We start from the raw sequence: 18,787 nt of genomic DNA on the forward strand, positions 1-18,787 counted from the left end.
GGGAATTTATCAAAACTGGAGCAAACAGAATCTGGAGCAGTTGCCCGTGGCAACCAATCAGCATCTCTCTTCAGTTTGCCCAGATAAGATTTGAAAATGAGAGAGGGAAGCTGATTGGCTGCAGTGCAAATCTGCTCCAGATTTTGCCAGCTCCAGTTTTGATAAATCCCCCCATTGTGTTTTCCTCTCCACTATGCTGTATAATGCTGTATTCTGATATAATGTCCTTATAAGCAAGTAAAACTTAATTCAGCATTCCTCAAGCTCTCAGTGCTTCATCTAAACACATAACCAACATGCTTTATTTGCAAAGCTACCTTTTCTATGTTAAGACAACCAAACAACAGAAAATAGAGGTGATTTTACATTTCTATAACTGTAGCAAGTCTTCCTGATTCCTCTAAACATCCCTGATCCCCTTTTTCTCTATATAGTTTGTTTTTTCTGAATTTAGTCACAAATTCCCAGAAGTGATTCACAAGGGGGAATCAAAATAAGCAAAAAGTAACTAAAAAAACAAATAAACTTATGACTCAATGCTGCTGCCCCCTCTAACCCTGCTGTCCTAGGTTCTGGCCCACCAGTGCCATTATGGTGCATACAGCCCTGGCATGCATTACATCGTTGCATATGAACCTTAGCCTGAGTAGCATCACTGCCTAAAGCTTGTTTAAAGCCATACACTCAGCATTACCATTAAGATCTGTATTCTACAAAACCTGAACTGGAACTGAAGGGTGTTTTAAGGGCTTACTCTTTAGTCTAGCATTTGCCAGCCAATTTTAAATAATGCCTGTGTGTATGACTTTTTATTTTTCTTCATAATCTCTGTCTTACTTTAGCCAGGCTCTTCCTTTAAAGAAAACCTGTACTAAGAAAGTATGAAGTCTGCTATTGTTAACTTACCATTCTGAAAATGCTAGTTCCATGTCCGTTAAGCCAATTCAATGGACTCAGTCATTACTTTCTAAGGCACGGACCCAAAGGAAGTGTGCAGATAAGGAATTCTGACTTCAATGTGACTTGCCTAAGCTACATGTACAGCATTAAGATGCAGGAGCCACATACATCCTCAACCACTTGCCCAGGAAAGGAGTGTGCTGTATGGAGAGAGGGAAGAGCCAAGAATGGGCACAGGCAAGATGGAGGGTTGTGCATAGGGAGTCAATATGCTCAGAGAAGCCCCAGAGGAAAGACTGTAAGTGGGGCGGTATACAGAACAGGGAGGAAAGAGAGAGAGTGCGGCTGTGTTGAGAGGGAGGACCCATGTGGACACTGTGACGGACCCCCGTACTCAGGATGAGTATGTCCGCCGCTGTTTTCTTCCTTGCTGAGGAGATATTGGAACCCGCTGATCTGTAGCTCCCAGTTTCCCCAGTCACTAGCCAAGGCTTGAGTGTAGGTGAAACAAACTCTGGTTTATTGAGAAACTGCACAAACAAACTTTTATACAGCAAGTGATGAAATCAGAATATAATCCCATCACATCCACCCTCCCCTCCCAGACAATCGGTCTGCTCAACCCCACAGGTGTCCACCTGCTAACGAACTGCAGACAGCCATAGCAGGAGCCTGGCCAGAATGTCATTGTTCTGAGCTCCCTCAGAGAACAATGGGAGATAACAAGGGGTGGTGCTGATAGTCTTTCCATAACCAGGTCACACAGCATAACGCACTCAAACATAACTCAACACCAATACACATTTAACTTATAAACTGATCACCATGTCGTCACAGACACTACTGGATACAGACGTTGGTTTGGGAGGGGAGTCCCGGGGCATTGCTACCTGAGCAATGTGGAGGCGTTTAAGTAACAGATTGGCCTGTATTGCAATTGCCTTCACCCAGCCTGTTGGGTGAGTGTTTGAGAGTTTAACGGCCATCAGGAGGACCTTTACACAGCATCATTGTGGTGAGTCGCCCTTCTTAGCTGTCACTGGAATGTCATTGCTGCCAGCAGAGCTCTGCCTAAGGGACTTCATCCCTTTTTCATTCTTTGGAGCTTTGGGACACTGTAGGGAGTTTCCTTTACTTGTGGATGACAATAATCCTCGCTTGGAGGGTGAGCACTCCAGTGTGGAGTGCAAAAGGTTCCACCGCCAGTGGACTTTACTTTTACTAATTATTTCACTGTGGCCTAACACAGCAGTTTCTTTTATTTCTAAGAAACAGCATAACATAATTTAATTACCTGTTGATCCTGCCAGTAGTTCTGTTATTTTCCCATTCCCTGTAATAAGGTGACAACTCTGTTTTGCAGTGAAATCACACAGCAGTGTTGCCTTAGATGGACATGTAGTTTTTAATAGACTTTAAGTAGAGTCAAACAATTGAAAGCTTAAAGGAGAACTATGGGGTCAGGGCTTTTTCCCATACTTCTCCTAAGGGTCACAGGAGAACACAAAATAGCGTTCTCCCGTCATCGAAAGCTCAGTATACCACGAGCTACAGCTTGCGGTATACTGAGACGCCGCAGCCGGAACGGATCCCGACATTGCTGTCGAGATCCACCCAGCTGCGGGATTGACAGCTGGCTCTGCCTATCCAGAGCCAGCTGTGCCCGCCCCCTCCCCCGTCCGTTCCGCCAGTCAGCGCTGGAGGATCGGACAGTGGAGGGGGGAATCCCTGCATGGAGCCGTGAGTGACAGTCACGGCTCTCTGCAGGGATAGATGGAGAAGTGAGCAAGCGACGGTATGTGTTCGCTCACTTCCCGATCTACTGAGCCGACCTGTGACAGTTTCATTGTCACAGGTCGGCTCAGATTATGAGGCTGAGCGAAAATCACTCACCTCATAATTCTCCTCTAACTCCGGCTAACAATTTTAACCAGTTAAAATACCATTTTTGTTTTTCCTTTTGAAAAAAAAGTTTAAGCCACATGAATGCAAGCTGACAGTTGTAAGCACCCCTGTTAAAGTTAAATGAATTGTCCCAACTCCTGTAACTGAAACCTTTGCTGGATAGCAAAAAAAATGGATCTACTGGCAAAATCAACAGTTGATATAACTATGTTACCGCAGGGACTCAATGGACTATGTTACAGGAGGAAAACAAAAACTTCTGTGTTCAGACTACTGACAGAATGCGTCCTATATGTAATTGTTTTATTTTGGCAATAGTTCCTTTTTAACTTTGATATAACTCGATTCAATGATGAAAATCTGCCAATTCCTGATTGTGCTACTTAGGACACGAGGAGTTAAATAATATTCATGAATTGTAAAAATTTGTTGCAGTTTATGTGATTTTGTTTGCTTAGTACAATTCAATTCCTTTCAATCAATTACATTTTGTACTATCAAAAGATTAGCGGTTCCCTTGTAAAAGTGACATTTTAAATGCTGATATGAATAAAAATCTAAACTCAAATTGATACATTAATGTATTAGTTATGTTTTTTTCTTCTTGCCTCATTTAGGATAATTTGGCAGATGCAGTAGTTCTTGATAGTAATTTCATATATAAAGCTGGAAAACAATATAATTTAAAGCCAGTGGTGGCAGAGGTATATGATCAAGGTAGGTGTCATGCCAAGTGTGAATCTTCACGTTTAGGTCATTATTTTTTCATATATGTGTGTTGTTTTCAAGAAAAACTTCTCAATGTTAGAATGAAATAGCAAAGTGACATATTCTCTTTAAATAGATTCAGGCATACACTTGGATCACCTGGAGTTGTACGTTCACATCAACTAAGTAGTTTGCCGGGAGTATACATTTTACATTGGAAAAAAATAAAGATCCAAATAAACACCCAACAGAGCTAATCATTATTTCCCTCACAATCACTTGTCTTCTGGTGTTCTTAGACATAAGAAATGTCACTAAATCTGATCTGAGATTGTTCATGCTAAGCAATGATCATCTCCTCAACTTGGGGTACTTTATTAGGGACATTATGCACTGTGAAAACAAACTCTAAATTGGATTCCCATATTACAACCATGTTGCGGGATCATACAAAGCAACCCCGCAGCTCCATGGCCGACACCCTTTGGTTCCATATTTGTGTGTTTAGTGCTCCTACTCACTGCCCTATCCTATTGCTACAGGCCCTGAGAGTGCCACACAAATACTGACTTTTTATAAAGTCGGTATTGGATACAACTGGCAACACCCTAACGTGGCAGTGCTTGGGCACAGCGATAGGTCATTCTGGCGTGCAGGTTTGCCACATTCCCAGGAATTCAAGATGCTTCTGAAAAGCTCATGTACTGCTACAGCACAAGTGGGAACTGCAGGTACAGATTGCATCTGCATTAGGGGTATAAACAACTGCAGGGCCTGGGTCCAGGGGGCCACAGGATTGAGTGAATGTTCTTATATGTGTTAGGGCACCTTTAGGATATTTGTTTTCATAAACAAGTTCAAATCTAATTTTTTATTGTTACACTGCTATGGGTGTTGTTACAGTAGTGTACTATGATTACCAGGTATGGGCACGTCATACTATGCTGTGGTTGTTGTCAGGAAGAACTCCACTATTACAATAAATAGTTTGAAAGGCACCAAATCTTGTCATACTGGCCTCCAGAAGACTGCTGGATGGAATGTGCCTATTGGCTTGCTTATTGACAGTGGAAGAATGTCTGCTGTCGCCTGTGATATTCAGAAAGGTAAGAGCAAGTTCTTTTTCTGGCACTGCTTTGCTGCTTGTATGATTATAATGAAATGTATTCTAAAACTTGACATGTGGTGTCTATAGGAGTAGCCAGCTTCTTCTCCAAAAGTTGTGTGCCGGGAGCTAACAAAGCTTTATATCCTTCCCTGTGCGAGCTGTGCAAAGGAGATGGCACTGGTCAAAATGTGTGTCTCACCAATGGGACAGAGCTGTACCAAGATTATGATGGGGCTTTTAGGTATGTACAGATGTCATGTGGATACTGAATATTCATTGGTCAGCAGGAAAGAAGCATATCAACTAAAATTTATTTTTAAAATATTTATTTACTCTTGGTCTCAAAAAAGAATGCCTGGGTGCATGGTAACTGTTCTGTTATTGCTCCCACTGTTTACACATCTTAATCCTTGTCTTCTCTTCCAGGTGTCTGGTTGAAGGTGGAGATGTGGCTTTTGTAAAACACAGCACAGTGCATGACAATTCTGATGGCAAGTAATATTTTCCTCTAAACTAAAACCGTTTTCCTTTTTCAAACGAGTAACTAAGGAAGGATTGGGGGGGCTTTCTAGGACACAGGGAAGCCAAGGGTGGAATGCCCTAGTGCAGGAGTAGGCAATATTGGCACTCCAGCTGTTGTGGAAATACAAGTGCCCTTAGGCGTTGCAAGACTCTGATAGCCACAGGCATGACTGCCAGAGGCAGATGCATGGTGGGATTTGTTGTTCCACCACAGCTGTAGTGTCAATATGTCAATATGACTGATTATTAAAACCAGACTGTTGTTATTATTATTATTGGAAGCAGTGCTTCTCTATTTTTTTTTTTCATCCATACTGTACTGCCTTAGGCAATATAACAAGCAAAAAGGGAGAGAATGTTGAAAACGCGCAGTGCGTTCAAAGTCACCAAAGAGCCCCTGTGCCAGAAACAAATTCATACAAACACTCAATGTGTATGAGATAGATAGATAGATAGATAGATAGATAATGTACATACAGTATATACATAAGGGGGAGGAACCAGCATCTATCCAACCCCTGTCTAGTTTAAATAGGCCTCTAAGCTCCAGGCGGCACTTGTGCACCTGCATAGTCTGTACAAACACTTTGCCCTCTCCTTGTTGTGGCTTAAAATATTTTGAATTATTGAGATGTTGTTTCAAACATGTTGCCACAGGCTGCTCTATTCCTATAAGTACTGCACCATAAACAAATATACTATACAAATTTGTTAAAATAAAAATTTGGGAGCACAGAAGGATCAGAAAACCAATGATCAAGGTAAAAATATAAATAAATGTACAGCGCTAGGGGCTCAGTAGGCAGCTAATTAGATGGATCTATTCTAAAGGTGATTGGTTAATAAATAACAGTCAATATTGTATATATAAATAAATACATTATTGAATATATTATATAAATTAAAACCTAATAGTCACTAAATGAGAAATGTGCAAAGAATGCAAAAAGGTACATTACGTGCAAGATATACTTATGCAAATATTAACATGTGCAAAAATTCCATGTGCAAAAAGTTGGTATAATCATACACATGTACATAGAAAGTGAATTAATGGTCTTATAAATATATGTGCCATTAAACATAAACCTTATAATTCCACTTGTTTATATCATATCCAGAGTGATCAGTCCATAATCCATAAGTGAAACTATGAATGCATATCCAAAATGTGAAGTAATATCAAGTCCCAAAAGTGCTTGATGATCTCTCCAGAGATTGTATTTGTGCCACGCAAATGCGCTTCTGGAAGAATGGTCAAACATTCCCATAGACACACTCCTAAACCTTGTGGATGCCTTCCCAGAAGAGTTGAAGCTGTTATAGCAGCAAAGAGTGGGCCAACTCAATAGTGCACCCTAAGGACTAAGACTGTATATGCACGTGCATGTGTATTTAGCTAAAGGTTTGCTTTAAACAATTAAACTGGTTTGGGCTACTATAGCACAAATAAAAATCGGGTCCAATTTCCTTTAAAATTAACCTAAAGTCTTAGAAAATCAAACTTATTAAACTTAACTAATCACACCTATAAAATATTTCATATGCTCTCCAACCGTTACTACTGATAACTGCATTCACTGACTATCGACTTGAAGGATTGAAAATGCCTTGAAATGATCTTCTTGTGTGTATTAATGTAGGTTGATAAATGTTCTGTAGGCTTAAACTCTGCTCCATGGGCAAGGGATGTCTTATCCTCGGATTACCAGCTGCTGTGTCGGGACGGTACCCGAGCATCTGTTGGTGAGTGGAGGCGGTGCAACCTAGTCCGGGTCCCTGCTCGAGCTGTTGTGGTCAGACCTGATGTGGACTCTTCACTTATTTACAAGACTCTGCATGAAGGACAGGTAGAGAAGCATTTCATATGCCGTTTATTTCTTACGTTTTATAAACACTAGCGAAGGACATAATATACAGTAGGTCAAATAAAAACTTTAATGACTTTGTTCCATTTTTTATAAATCAATGAGTTAATTTGAAAAAATATCTATATAATTGATATTGGATGGACTTTACTAATTTTGAATAATTTTCATTGAAGATTGGATTCAGCACAGCAGAACTTTCACCATTTCTTTACATTTTGGTTTAGAAAGATATTTAAATCATTATTTTATTAACTAAAATGAATAGACAACTTCTACAGGTTTATACCAACATATTGTATCAAGTATCAAAGGATAAGAGCACTTTCAGAACAAAGTAGATTTATCCTTATTGAATGGACCTAAAGTACCGCCACCAATATGAATACTTACTATAACCTTGCAGCCCCGGCCTTCTGCCTGTCAGACAGTCCAATAGACATCTGTAAAAACCTAATACACAGGCAGAACCAACAGGAAGAAGTTTTTGCTTGCAGAATGTTAACAGAAAAGTGTAAGAAGACACAGTACTTTATGTGTGTATTATTTCCCTTGGGCATCTCTATGTATTGAACTGGTGCATCCAACAATTAAAATGGATTTACACAACAATTGTAGGCTAAATATTTTTTGTGGCAAAATTGCTCTTGCTCTGTCAGGTAGGATGGGACTGTTGATTAACAGCTATCTGCAATTCTTGCTTCAGAATCCTAATTGGATTGAGGTCTAGTTGAGTGAGCCATTACATGATATTTGGGCTCTTGCTGTGTGGTTAGGTTAATTGCCCCAAACCTTTTCCTCAGTCTCTCATCTCTTACAAACTGAATCTATTAGAAGTGCCATGCATTTGCCTTGCATGATTCATTCCTCTTGCCCCAGCCTTGACCAGTTTCCAAGTCCCTGCCATTGAAAAGCATCCACACTATGTGATTCTACCACCACCACCATGCTTCAGTGTGGGTATGATGTTCTCAGGGTGAACTCTTGTGAAGGCATTGCACCATACAGAGGGGTCTATTTATAGCAGTTAGTGGATATTGCTATCTGCTGGACACTGCACTGTTACTGTACACTATGGCCTGTATTTTACATAGCATTTATAAATTCAAGACAAGGTGTGGAGCCTGCAGTGCCTCATGGAGTTCTCTCTACCTCATGCTGCCGAGAACATTCTCTAATTGTACATTTCTTTATAACAGTGCACTGTGTTTTGTTAAGCAGTGGTATGGCCGCAAAAAAAATCGTAAAGCTGCTTTACAAATGGTGCCCATAGCGTTTTATAAGACCAAAAAATTTAATGTTGGTCTCATTAGGCCAGAGAACCTTTTTTCCACATTTTCTGTGTCTCCCAGATGCCTTTCGACAGATTTTAAATGGGATTTAAAGAGCTTATTTAGGGGTTCTGCAACAAAGGGAAGTGAATAATTGAATAAAGGCTCTTCCGTTTATAATTTGTAAATATTTTGGAAAAATATGAACAGTCTTCCATTACTGTGTTATGTAGTAATTTGTGTAGATTTGTGAAATTAAAATCCCCCCAAAAACTTTTTAAATTTGAAGTTGAATCACCATAAGATGTGTCTATGGGCAAATGCTGTACTAGAAAAGAAAGCCACCGTATATTTGTATGGTTTTATACTATGGATTTAATCTTCTTCTTCTTCTTACAGCAAAAATACAATGATTTTAGTGTTGACTTCAAGATGTTTGACTCTTCTGCCTATGGTGGTAGGAATCTAATCTTCAGAGATGCCACAACAGAACTCCGACCTATTTCTAACCAGACTTATCAAGCCTGGCTTGGTGATGAATTTCTGCAAGCAATGACAGGAATAGACTGTGATCCTGACAGTAAGGATTGTGTTGTTTCAGATAAAGCCAATGCACAGAAAGAATAACATCTTACATTTTTCATGTGCCTATGATAATCTAATGCTGTGGATGATAAAAAGTCCCTGTTAAAACAAACAAAAACAACCTAGCCTCTTATAGTTTTGGCTAGTCTTATTATTGATTTTAATTAGTTTGCTTTACTCCTAAGTTTTTTTTCTCCTTAGGTAAGTATTTGTCTATCGTCCATTGAGGGGCACAACTTGACAATAAGCAACCTAGGTTATACTGCCTACCGGAGAAATGGATACTAGGCATATAGAAAACTAAAGGCCAGCCTCCCTGAACACACCTGTTCAGTTTTCCTTGGTGTCCTTAGGAGAATGGATGTTCTTTCCCTTCTTCTATACTTTTTGTTTGAAATGGGAGAATTTTCTTTACTATCAACAGCTACTGGTAGATTCTCCATCATTAAATGAGAACTAAAGCCAAACCTTTTTTTGGCTTTAGTCCTTTTTTGGGTCAAAGCACTACATTCACTAATGTACTGGCCGGCCTTTAGTTTTCTATGTGCCTAATGTAAATATCTCCTATAGGTGGCAATAGAGCCCATACTGCTTATTGTCAATATGTGTCCCTCAATTGATTCTGAGAAAAGAATCTTATGGTGAGTACAAAAATCTTTTGGATGTTTGTGTCATATTTTTACTCTACATACTGTATGTTTTGCTCCTGTGCGAGTTTTTCTTTCTAAATCAGATATTTTTGCCTAGACTGTTCACTTCTCCTGCCTTCTCCAAACTCTTCACCCTTTTGGGAATAACCCTGTTTATCTATCATTTATATAATCTCATCATGTTAGGATCTTGTATTTGTGGCTAAAATTCTGTAGCAGTCAGCACTGGAGTGACAAAAGCATGTTTTATTTTATCCATAACGCTCAACAAATATATTTAAGTTATATTAATATATAAATCACAGAATAATAATAAAGGTACAACAAATCAAAATTAAAAGTGATTCACTGGGAAGCACACAGGGGAAATAATCTGCCTGTTTGTAAAGGTGGAACACTCCTGTTTGCTCAGTTAAGCTTTAAAAATAAAACAGAAAAATTGATTTGTTGCCATGGGCCATTCTTTCTGCTCCAGTTCTTATGAATGCCCCCCATTATGCACCAGATACTATATATATATATTTTAGAGAGAGAGAGAGGTGTAATTTAAATTAATATCTTTCAGAACTGCCAAAATCTTTACGGTGGTGCAGCATAAAGACAGAGGAGGTCTGGAAGTGTGCAGATATGGCCATGGCATTTAAAAACAAGACTCTGTACCCATCAATCCAATGCGTCTCTGCTGAAAATCATGAAGAATGCATGAGAATGATTCAGGTCAGTATGCTATATATCTGTGCATACAGTATATGTAAGGTTTTCAGTTGTTATATACATAAACATTGGTTTAGATGCCACCATAACAAGCTGCCTAAGCCCATTGGGAGTCAGGTGTATGGTGGCTTTTCATGAACCTCCTCTGCGGTTTTATTGAGGGAACTGGGTGTACAATCAGCACTGCCTACTACCTGTCCATATACTTGGAGCATGTGCAGTCTCTGAATGTTCTTCAGAGCTGTACCAGATACTATAACTACTGAGCCTATTTTAATAAAAACATGGAGGGAAATGTTGTCATGGAACCATCGCGCTCCACCTTTAATAAAACATTAGTATAATCTGTAAAGGTCATATGTTCCTTCTGTTTTCTGTTCAGCAAAAAAACATTGATGCAGTAACATTAGACGGAGGTGATATCTACACAGCCGGGAAGATGTATGGGCTAGTGCCAGCGGCTGCAGAGAGTTATTCTGGTAAGTGTTTAATCGAGAATGACAGGATTTATATTTGTAAACATACCCTGTGGAAAGTCTGTCTCTGAGCTGCATATCAATGGATTGATTTCTAAATATTTATTTATAAAGAAATGTCCATCTTGTTCTGACTAGGACTAGGAACTTCTTTATTGGAAACTTTTCCAAAGTAATTGTCTATATCACTAATTCATGTGTTGTATCCAGTATAAAGAATAAAGTGCCATGTTTACATTAAGTCTCTATCTTTTAAACCACCGGCTCATAAGATTCTTTAGAAGAATACTTTCTTTTAGCAGCAGAAATATTAAACTGATTTCGTATGCTCCTCAGATTCTAGTGGCCATAATGTAGTAGAGTCCAAATGTTACCTTCACCCTTAAAATAAAATATACTAAGTACATACATTTTTGCCTCTATTCGCACAGAGCGAACTTTCACAGAGGTTCACAGGGTGAATGGCTCTGCAAATTGTTTATAATTAGACCGCTTATTACATAGGGATCGCTCTATGCTCGTCTTAAAACCTTAAAGAAGTCTCTGGACTGCTTAAAGCTGAACTCCAGCTATATATCTATGTTTTTACACTTATTTGCCTGCCAAAATATTTTGCTTCTGCCACATATCTAGAGGGTGACATGGCTCTTCAAAATGTGCAGCTGTGCAGCTTCCTGTGTCACTTCCCTGCCACCATCCTGCCCATTGGACTGTGAATAAACATCACAACACTGCCTTCTCCTTCTGTAAGCCTGCTTAAATAGCTCCCCTAGAGTCTAGGGCCTGAAACATGTTAAGATTACAGCAGTGTACAGTGCATGCTCCCATAATTGTACTTGCACACTCTGAGTCAAGCCCGGTTCTTGCATGCACAAGGAGATTCTGGGATGTTAACATAAATATATATTTTAAGTAATTCAGTTAGTAGTACTCAAAATACAATTAGCCTCATTGACACAGCCGTCCAGGGCTTTACACCGCAGAGATCAGCGTATTTCTATGGCAGGTATAGCCAGTGATTTCCCATTACTTTCTGTCTAAGTGACAATGGTCACAGAACAAATACTAAGGGTAAAGAAAGTATTTGCATACTGTTCTATGAGTGGCGGATAGTAATATCTCCTGGGATATGTGACAACATACACTTTAAATCCCTAGAAATTCTGGTGTCCTTGTCTTTACAATAGCTTTGAAGTTGAGTTGACTTTCTGGCACTCCTGCAATGCTTTCCAGATAGGAGATTAGAGTTTCATTGATGGATTTTTCTTACTCCCCACCTACTCTTTAAAGGGCAGAAATAAAAATCACAGAACCTAGCAAGCAATAATTGTTCTCCTCTTTGTTTTTCTAGTAAATGAGACATCTAATAACTACTATGTAGTGGCTGTCGTCCGTAAGAACCCTTATAATGCCTTCACAATTCATGAGCTGAAGGGGAAAAAATCTTGCCATACAGAGTACATGGACACAGCTGGATGGAATGTCCCTATAGGAATCCTGAAAAGGCATGGTCTAATCAGACCAGAGGGTTGTAATATTGCCAAAGGTAAGTGATACTAGAACTCACCATTAAGTTAGCTGCATGGGTAGCACAATGTTCTGTATTTTTTTTATATGCTGTTAGAAAGTGCAAAGAGTTCATTGTTTTCAAGCAGAGACAGACTGGTGGACAGAGTACTTTGGTTTACCTCCAGACGTTGCTGTCGTACACCAGCCCACTGCCCTTCCTTTTTGTCAGTTATCTGTTGATCTACGTATCCCAGTTTGTGATGCAGAAAAGACATTTCTGAAATATACCCACTGCATGCACCTTGCTATATCTCCTATGCAGAAATGAAAAATGTCAGTTGTTTATACCAGCCACCAATTGAGTTCATCATTTCCTTGAAAGCTTGACTTGAACTAGTGATTTGGGAAGCCGAGAGCAAGATAAGCAGCACAAGCTTGAGGAGAATACTTTAAGTGACCACCAGGTACTCTCTGGGATCATGATGCAGTAAGTTACACAGAAGGCAGATTTAGTGAACTTTCTGATCTTAGCAGAGTTGTGGTGTTTGCTACATAGCATTAGTAGGAAGGGGTTTAAAGCCCTGGGTCTTGGCCTCTGGGCAAAAGCTGGTGGGGAAGTGTGACTGTTGGCATGGGCTGTCTAAAACAGTGGTGGTTCAACAATTTTAGAGCTGGTTTACACTATCTGCATTCGGGCTGTGCTGGACGTTTATTCCAGTGCAGCCCGAATGCAAGACAAGGCAAATTGCCTTGTCATGGATGGGCTAGGTTCTCACCACCACGTTCTGGTTGTGTGTGCGCTTAAAAAAAAGTACAGCATGTGAGACACAGTACAACTGCATTGCACTGCCACGAACCCATAGAACTGAATGAAATGTCACTGCAGCTCAATCGATCACATTGGCACTGTTCGGGGACATGCAGACCAGCAGCCGTGCGGTTGACCATGGCTGCTGGTGTAAACATATCTTTATAGTGTGTTCACAGTTTAGAGAATATTCTTCTCACTAAGACGTCAGATGTTGCAGAGGCCTAACAGGAAAAGAGAACAATGACTTCCTCTCTCTGGCAGGAACTGTTGAGAGAGTAAAGTATTTATGGTCTGAGCGAAGGACTTTAGACACATTAAACACAGAACAGAACCACCAATGCTATGAGGTCTAAATGAGCGGATTTGGCCACACCAGTGATGTCCAGTGGAGTCCATTCTAGGTGAGGCATTTCCCCCTGCCCGCCCACCCTGCTCCCCAACCTGGTCACCGAGCTATGTGTGGAAGAGGGAGGGGAGAAGGGAGGGGAGAAGGGAGGAGACAGGGAGGACCCTCCCTGTTCCTCGCTTGTCACTGGTGAGACATCGAGATCGATGTCCTCAGTGTTTTTTTTTATTGGACAGCTTGGACCAATGGTGCTTTGCCATTGGCCCAAACCATCCACAGAGCTGAAGCCTCTAACATAGAGTAGAGGCTGTTGTAGCTCTGGCCTCACTATGTTAGGTTACATAAGCAGTGTGAAAGCCCACTGCTGTGTAACCTCACATAGCTGTCAAAAGCCAGATGCAGCGCCGCCTGTAATTAACAGGCAGCGCTCCATTTAGGGCTGCAACAACTAATCGACATAATCGATTATAATCGATTATTGAAAAAGTTGTCAACTTTTTCAATAATCGATTAATCGGCTTCCAATCAGTTGGCCCTGTTCACGGCTCCACACACGCTGTGCGCTGCACCTCCTCATCACCTCACGCTCGTCGCTGCCAGACCCGCCCGCATCCACGCTCTTCACACAGCACCTCCTCCCCGCCTTACACTCACTGCCCGCCCACATCCACGATCGGCACAGGGACGAGGGGAGATGTAGTAAGGGGGAGCAGGTGTGGGGGGATGACAGCCACCAATAGACAGGTCCAATCTCAGAAGCAAGTTGCTGGAAGACTGCTCAGCTAAGCCTGCACTTTCCCACACATGGTGCTCTATAAACTATTGCTGGGATTTGTAGTCCTCTATAGTCGGTGCCATTCTGCATTCATTGCTGTATAATTTTACACTTTCCTTTTCACTATATTGCACACCACACTATTTTTTTTCTTTTTTAACTTCCACAGCTCCAAGCTTGCTCCTGTGATGGAGTCCCATTTCAATACAAACTAGTAGTCCATCACTGGAGCCATTTTTAAAAATGTATTTTATTGTTTATCCGATTAACCGATTAATCGAACTTAATAATCGGCTAACTAATCGATTTTGAAAATAATCGTTAGCTGCAGCTCTAGCTCCATTCATGACGGGTTACACAGCGAGGAGACTTTTCATGCTGTGTAACCTGTTACAAGCCGCTCTGAATGGAGAAAAAGCTGTCACACGTCCCTGGGCCACACCTTATAAAGAACCACTGAGCCAACTATGCCGTAGCTATATATACATACATTTATGCACCAGCTTTGTTGAATGGAACAAAAGGTTTTGGTATGTACAATTCAACTTGTGTTTCCAAAGCTGTAAATATAAAAAAAACACTAAATGTAAGAGGGAGCATGAGCACAAATGCTAGACACATGAAGGTTACCAGAGCAAAAACTCCTAGATGCTACAAGGCTATAAGCAAAAAATGGCTAGATGCCAGGGAATGTAAGCATAAAACCCACTACACACCTGGGAGCTACAAGCACAAAAATCAAGAGGGTAAAGCAGCATGCCACCCAAAACTAGGGAGATGGAGAAGTCTTCTTGCCAGCTAATAGGGACATAAGCATTAACATGTAAACAGAGTCTTAATGTTACAAATTTGGACAAAAGAAGGACAAAAAAACCCCACCAACATGACTATAAACTGGGCACAGTGGCTTAGTTGTTAGTACTTATGCCTTGCAGCACTGGGGTCCCCAGTTCAAATCCTGTTCAGGACACTGCAAGGAGTTGTGCTTGCGTGGATTTCTTCTGGGTACTTCAGTTTCATTCTTCACTCCAAAGACATGTTGGTAGGGGTATTGGCTTCTATCTAAATCATGCATGCATGTGAGATAGGGACCTCAGGTTGTAAGCTCCTTGATGCAAGGACTAATATTGTGCACTATGTAAAGTCTTGCATATTTTAAATTGGCGGTGCTATACCTGTGACAAATAAATAATACATTATTGCAATAAGTGATGCTTACGTCTTCTTGTTAGACAGATCCACATGATCCTGGTGAGCATATTACATGGTGTATATTATTCAGTGTGATAATTATTGGAGGAAATGTACACTGGCTGTGAGTGCTCACTGATTACTTTCAATTATTACTTAGAATTGGTCTTTAAGTTCATTTCTTCCACATGCATATCTAAAAAAACATTAAAAAGACTACAGGTTTCCTTTAGTAAAGATAACCTGAAAAGTGCAATAAATAATGTTTACATTTTACAGATTTAGGGGAAATGTGCTTACCCTTTTTTATTGTATATTTATATATACCCCTTTATGAGTATTAGATATTCATTCATTACATTTTTAAAATAAATCAATGGGAAACTCCAAAAACATCTGTAGAAGTTCATGGGAGGGTTTCGGGTATGGTCCCATGGCTCTTAGTTACATGTCTCTTTATAGACAATAAATCACTTTAAAATGATGAGAACACATATATGTGTTTGAATAGTATGAATATTTACTGTTTCTGTTGCTAGCAATAAAATATTCACATCAAGATGCTTTGGCTGCGTTGGCCCTTGTTGATGTTGAAATCTCAATTCAACTGTGTACTTGTGTTATGAAAATAGTTCTCTTTATGGTATTTGTATCGACTGCTCCTCACTGTCAAGCTAAACTTTCTTTGAATTTTGAAAATTAATAAAAATGATTGAACTAAAAATGACTGACAAACAGTGAGGACATAGTACCAGTAGCAATTCATAGCGCTTCTATGTGCCACATCATTCTCACCACACTTAATACAGACATTAGTATAAAAACAAGAACACCTTTTTCTTTTTTTTTTTTACTGTTATGTGTTTTTTTGGGAGCATCAGTGGTTTCCACCAGTCCAGATGCATATTAGTCCTTTTATATGGCAAGTTCAGCTGAGCAGAGCTGTCATGGCAGCTTCTTTCCCCTTTATATAGAACACAAATAGTAGAGGGAGGTGAATACAAATGTAATAATAGCACGAAGGTGACAAATCTCTTTGCTTTCCTCAATAGCTGTAAGTGACTTCTTCACAGAAAGTTGTGTACCGGGCATGAAGCAAAAGCAGTTTCCAAGCAATCTCTGCCAGCTCTGTATAGGTGATAAAGATGGTGGAAACAAGTGTGAAAACAAGGCTGAGGAACGATACTATGGCCATACAGGAGCATTCAGGTAGCATCCGCACAACTTCTGTCTTCTTTATATAATGATTGTGGAGAAAAACTGTCATTGATGTCCAATGCATTGACATGTCATATTGTACGGAATGTAGTACAAGCTAGTATGATGTAGGCATGCAAAAAGACTTTGGCTGCGAATAAACATTATTATAGTGAATGTACTAAAAAGGGAAATACATTACTTACAGTGAATTCTACAGTTTTAAGGATAAACTACACACTTGTTAAAGTTTAAGTAAGCCCTCTCGACTAAAATACACCCAAAAAATGCTAAGCATGCTAAATTGCTATTTATTATTGTTTTTTAAGTCTCAAGTCCCTAAGTAGCCATTTCCAATTAGTGCAACTGTGTGATAGATGTGGATGCACAGGTCATACCGATCATGTGTTCAGGCTACCCAAGACTACTGTACATGTTCCAGGTTGCCTTCAGCTGAGAGCTGTGAGCTGTGAGAGCACATGCTTGCATTCCAGCATGATGCTGTGTTCCAACCCTCCCTGAGTGTTCATCTATCAAGCAGGATGGGGTGGTGCAGGAGGGTTGAGGAGGGGCTGGTGACATTTTTATGTGCATTGACAATGTGGAGATTATGGAGACACTGGGATTTATTTATAAATCTTTCACCCAGCCGAATGGTGGGAGAATGAGGTTCGCACAGCATTCCTGCCACTAGATCAGTGGTTCTCAACCTGTGGGTCGCGACCCAAAAGTGGGTCGCAACCCACAGTTGAGGGGGTCCCCATGTGCCTTGTGCTGCTCTAGGTAAGAGGCTCCTCAGCCTCCTCCTAGCATGGCAGTGTCAGTTCTCCTAGATGGCGCTGCAGCATCAGCGACCGGAGAGGATCAGAGAGAGGGGAGCAGGCAGGAGTGAGGGGAGGTAAGTGCTTGGGCACCACAGAGCCCGCACTGGGCACCACAGAGAGTCCCACTAGCCACCTGGGAGCCCGCATAGGCTCCCGAGAGCCCACACAGATACTAGTATTGGTGCATCCCTAAATTTTATGGTTGGGGGTCACCACAACATGGCAAATGTTACCAAGGGGTCCCAGACCTAGAAAGGTTGAGAACCACTGCACTAGATGGAAATTTCTATGCTGCTCGGCTCCATCTAGTGGCGGGAATGCAGCCTGAACAGCATTTGGCCAGTGCTTGGCTAGGCTGAAGATTTATAAATAGACCTTTATGTGTTCATATTGGGCATGACAGACTGACAACGCTGCTGCTAATTGCATCCCAGTAGCTCAGTGTTATCCGCCTGTTATGAGAAGCACTTAAGGCATGATGACAGGGTCTCAAGGTAATCATTTAAAAAAGAAAACAAATTTAAACAAATTGGAAAAGCTGAAAATGTTGACAGTAATGCATTAAATCTACAAGTTGATTTTGGAATTAGGGTTTACATACACTTGGTATAAAAGGTGGTATAATTTCTAGACATGTGCACCAGCAAAAAATTTGTTTAGTTTAGTTTCGTTTTGATTCAGATTTTCGTTATTTCGTTTTTCGGATTCAGGTCCGCAATTGAATTCATTGCGGAATTCGGATTCGGACGAAATTCGTTAGCGGTAGTGCGGTCGAAATTTTGTTTATTGGACAAAATTTCTTTAGCAGCAAAGTGACATTAGAGAAAAAAAATGTTTTTTTTTTTTACACAGTCTGCAGAAGATAAAAAAAACAAAAAACGTGAGGTTCCCCCCCCCAATTCATACCAGACCCTTTGGGTCTGGTAGGAATGTTAGGAGGGACCCTCCCCCAAGTTAAAACAAAAAAAAAGTGCGTGGGGTTCCCCCCCAAAATCCGTATCAGACCCTTTAGGTCTGGTAGGACTTTTAAGGGGGAACCCCAGCCTCAAAAATGGGGGGAAAACAGATGGGCGGAGCGAGCCGTGACGTCATGGCTCTCTCCGCCCATTTGACATTCTCAGCCGTCAAATACTACATAGCATTCGGAAACTCCCGAGTGCTATTTGTGAGTTTCCGATTCGGGTCTGTGAGCCGAGGTGTCATATGAAAAGCATTCGTCCGAATTTCGATTCGTTTGTATTCGTTTTAACTGTAATTCGGAATTCGGATGCATCCAAGTCTCCGAATTTCCAAAAATTCGTCCGAATTATACAATAACATGGTATGTCAAATTTTGCAAACTTAAAGAGGTCTTTTTATAAAGCAGTAAATGTTACTTACCAAATTTCTCTGGTAGTGAATCAATCACTGTAATTTAAAACGTATGC

At 40.5% G+C, this 18,787-nt stretch overlaps 1 protein-coding gene across 2 annotated transcripts in view; it reads left to right on the plus strand.

The window, feature by feature from the left end:
• Positions 1-18,787, plus strand: part of MELTF (melanotransferrin) — a 45,410-nt gene that overhangs the window by 16,232 nt on the left and 10,391 nt on the right. For both annotated transcript variants that reach the window (XM_018567656.1, XM_018567664.1), the window contains exons 3-12: positions 3,423-3,522; positions 4,437-4,619; positions 4,709-4,862; positions 5,048-5,112; positions 6,806-6,993; positions 8,682-8,862; positions 10,083-10,234; positions 10,614-10,710; positions 12,059-12,253; positions 16,392-16,548. In XM_018567656.1, coding sequence (XP_018423158.1) covers positions 3,423-3,522; positions 4,437-4,619; positions 4,709-4,862; positions 5,048-5,112; positions 6,806-6,993; positions 8,682-8,862; positions 10,083-10,234; positions 10,614-10,710; positions 12,059-12,253; positions 16,392-16,548 — 1,472 coding nt within the window. The remainder of the gene's footprint in view (positions 1-3,422; positions 3,523-4,436; positions 4,620-4,708; positions 4,863-5,047; positions 5,113-6,805; positions 6,994-8,681; positions 8,863-10,082; positions 10,235-10,613; positions 10,711-12,058; positions 12,254-16,391; positions 16,549-18,787) is intronic.

Source organism: Nanorana parkeri, unplaced genomic scaffold (genome assembly GCF_000935625.1).
Source record: "Nanorana parkeri isolate BGI_ZX_2015 unplaced genomic scaffold, ASM93562v1 scaffold29, whole genome shotgun sequence".
Lineage (NCBI taxonomy): Eukaryota > Metazoa > Chordata > Amphibia > Anura > Dicroglossidae > Nanorana > Nanorana parkeri.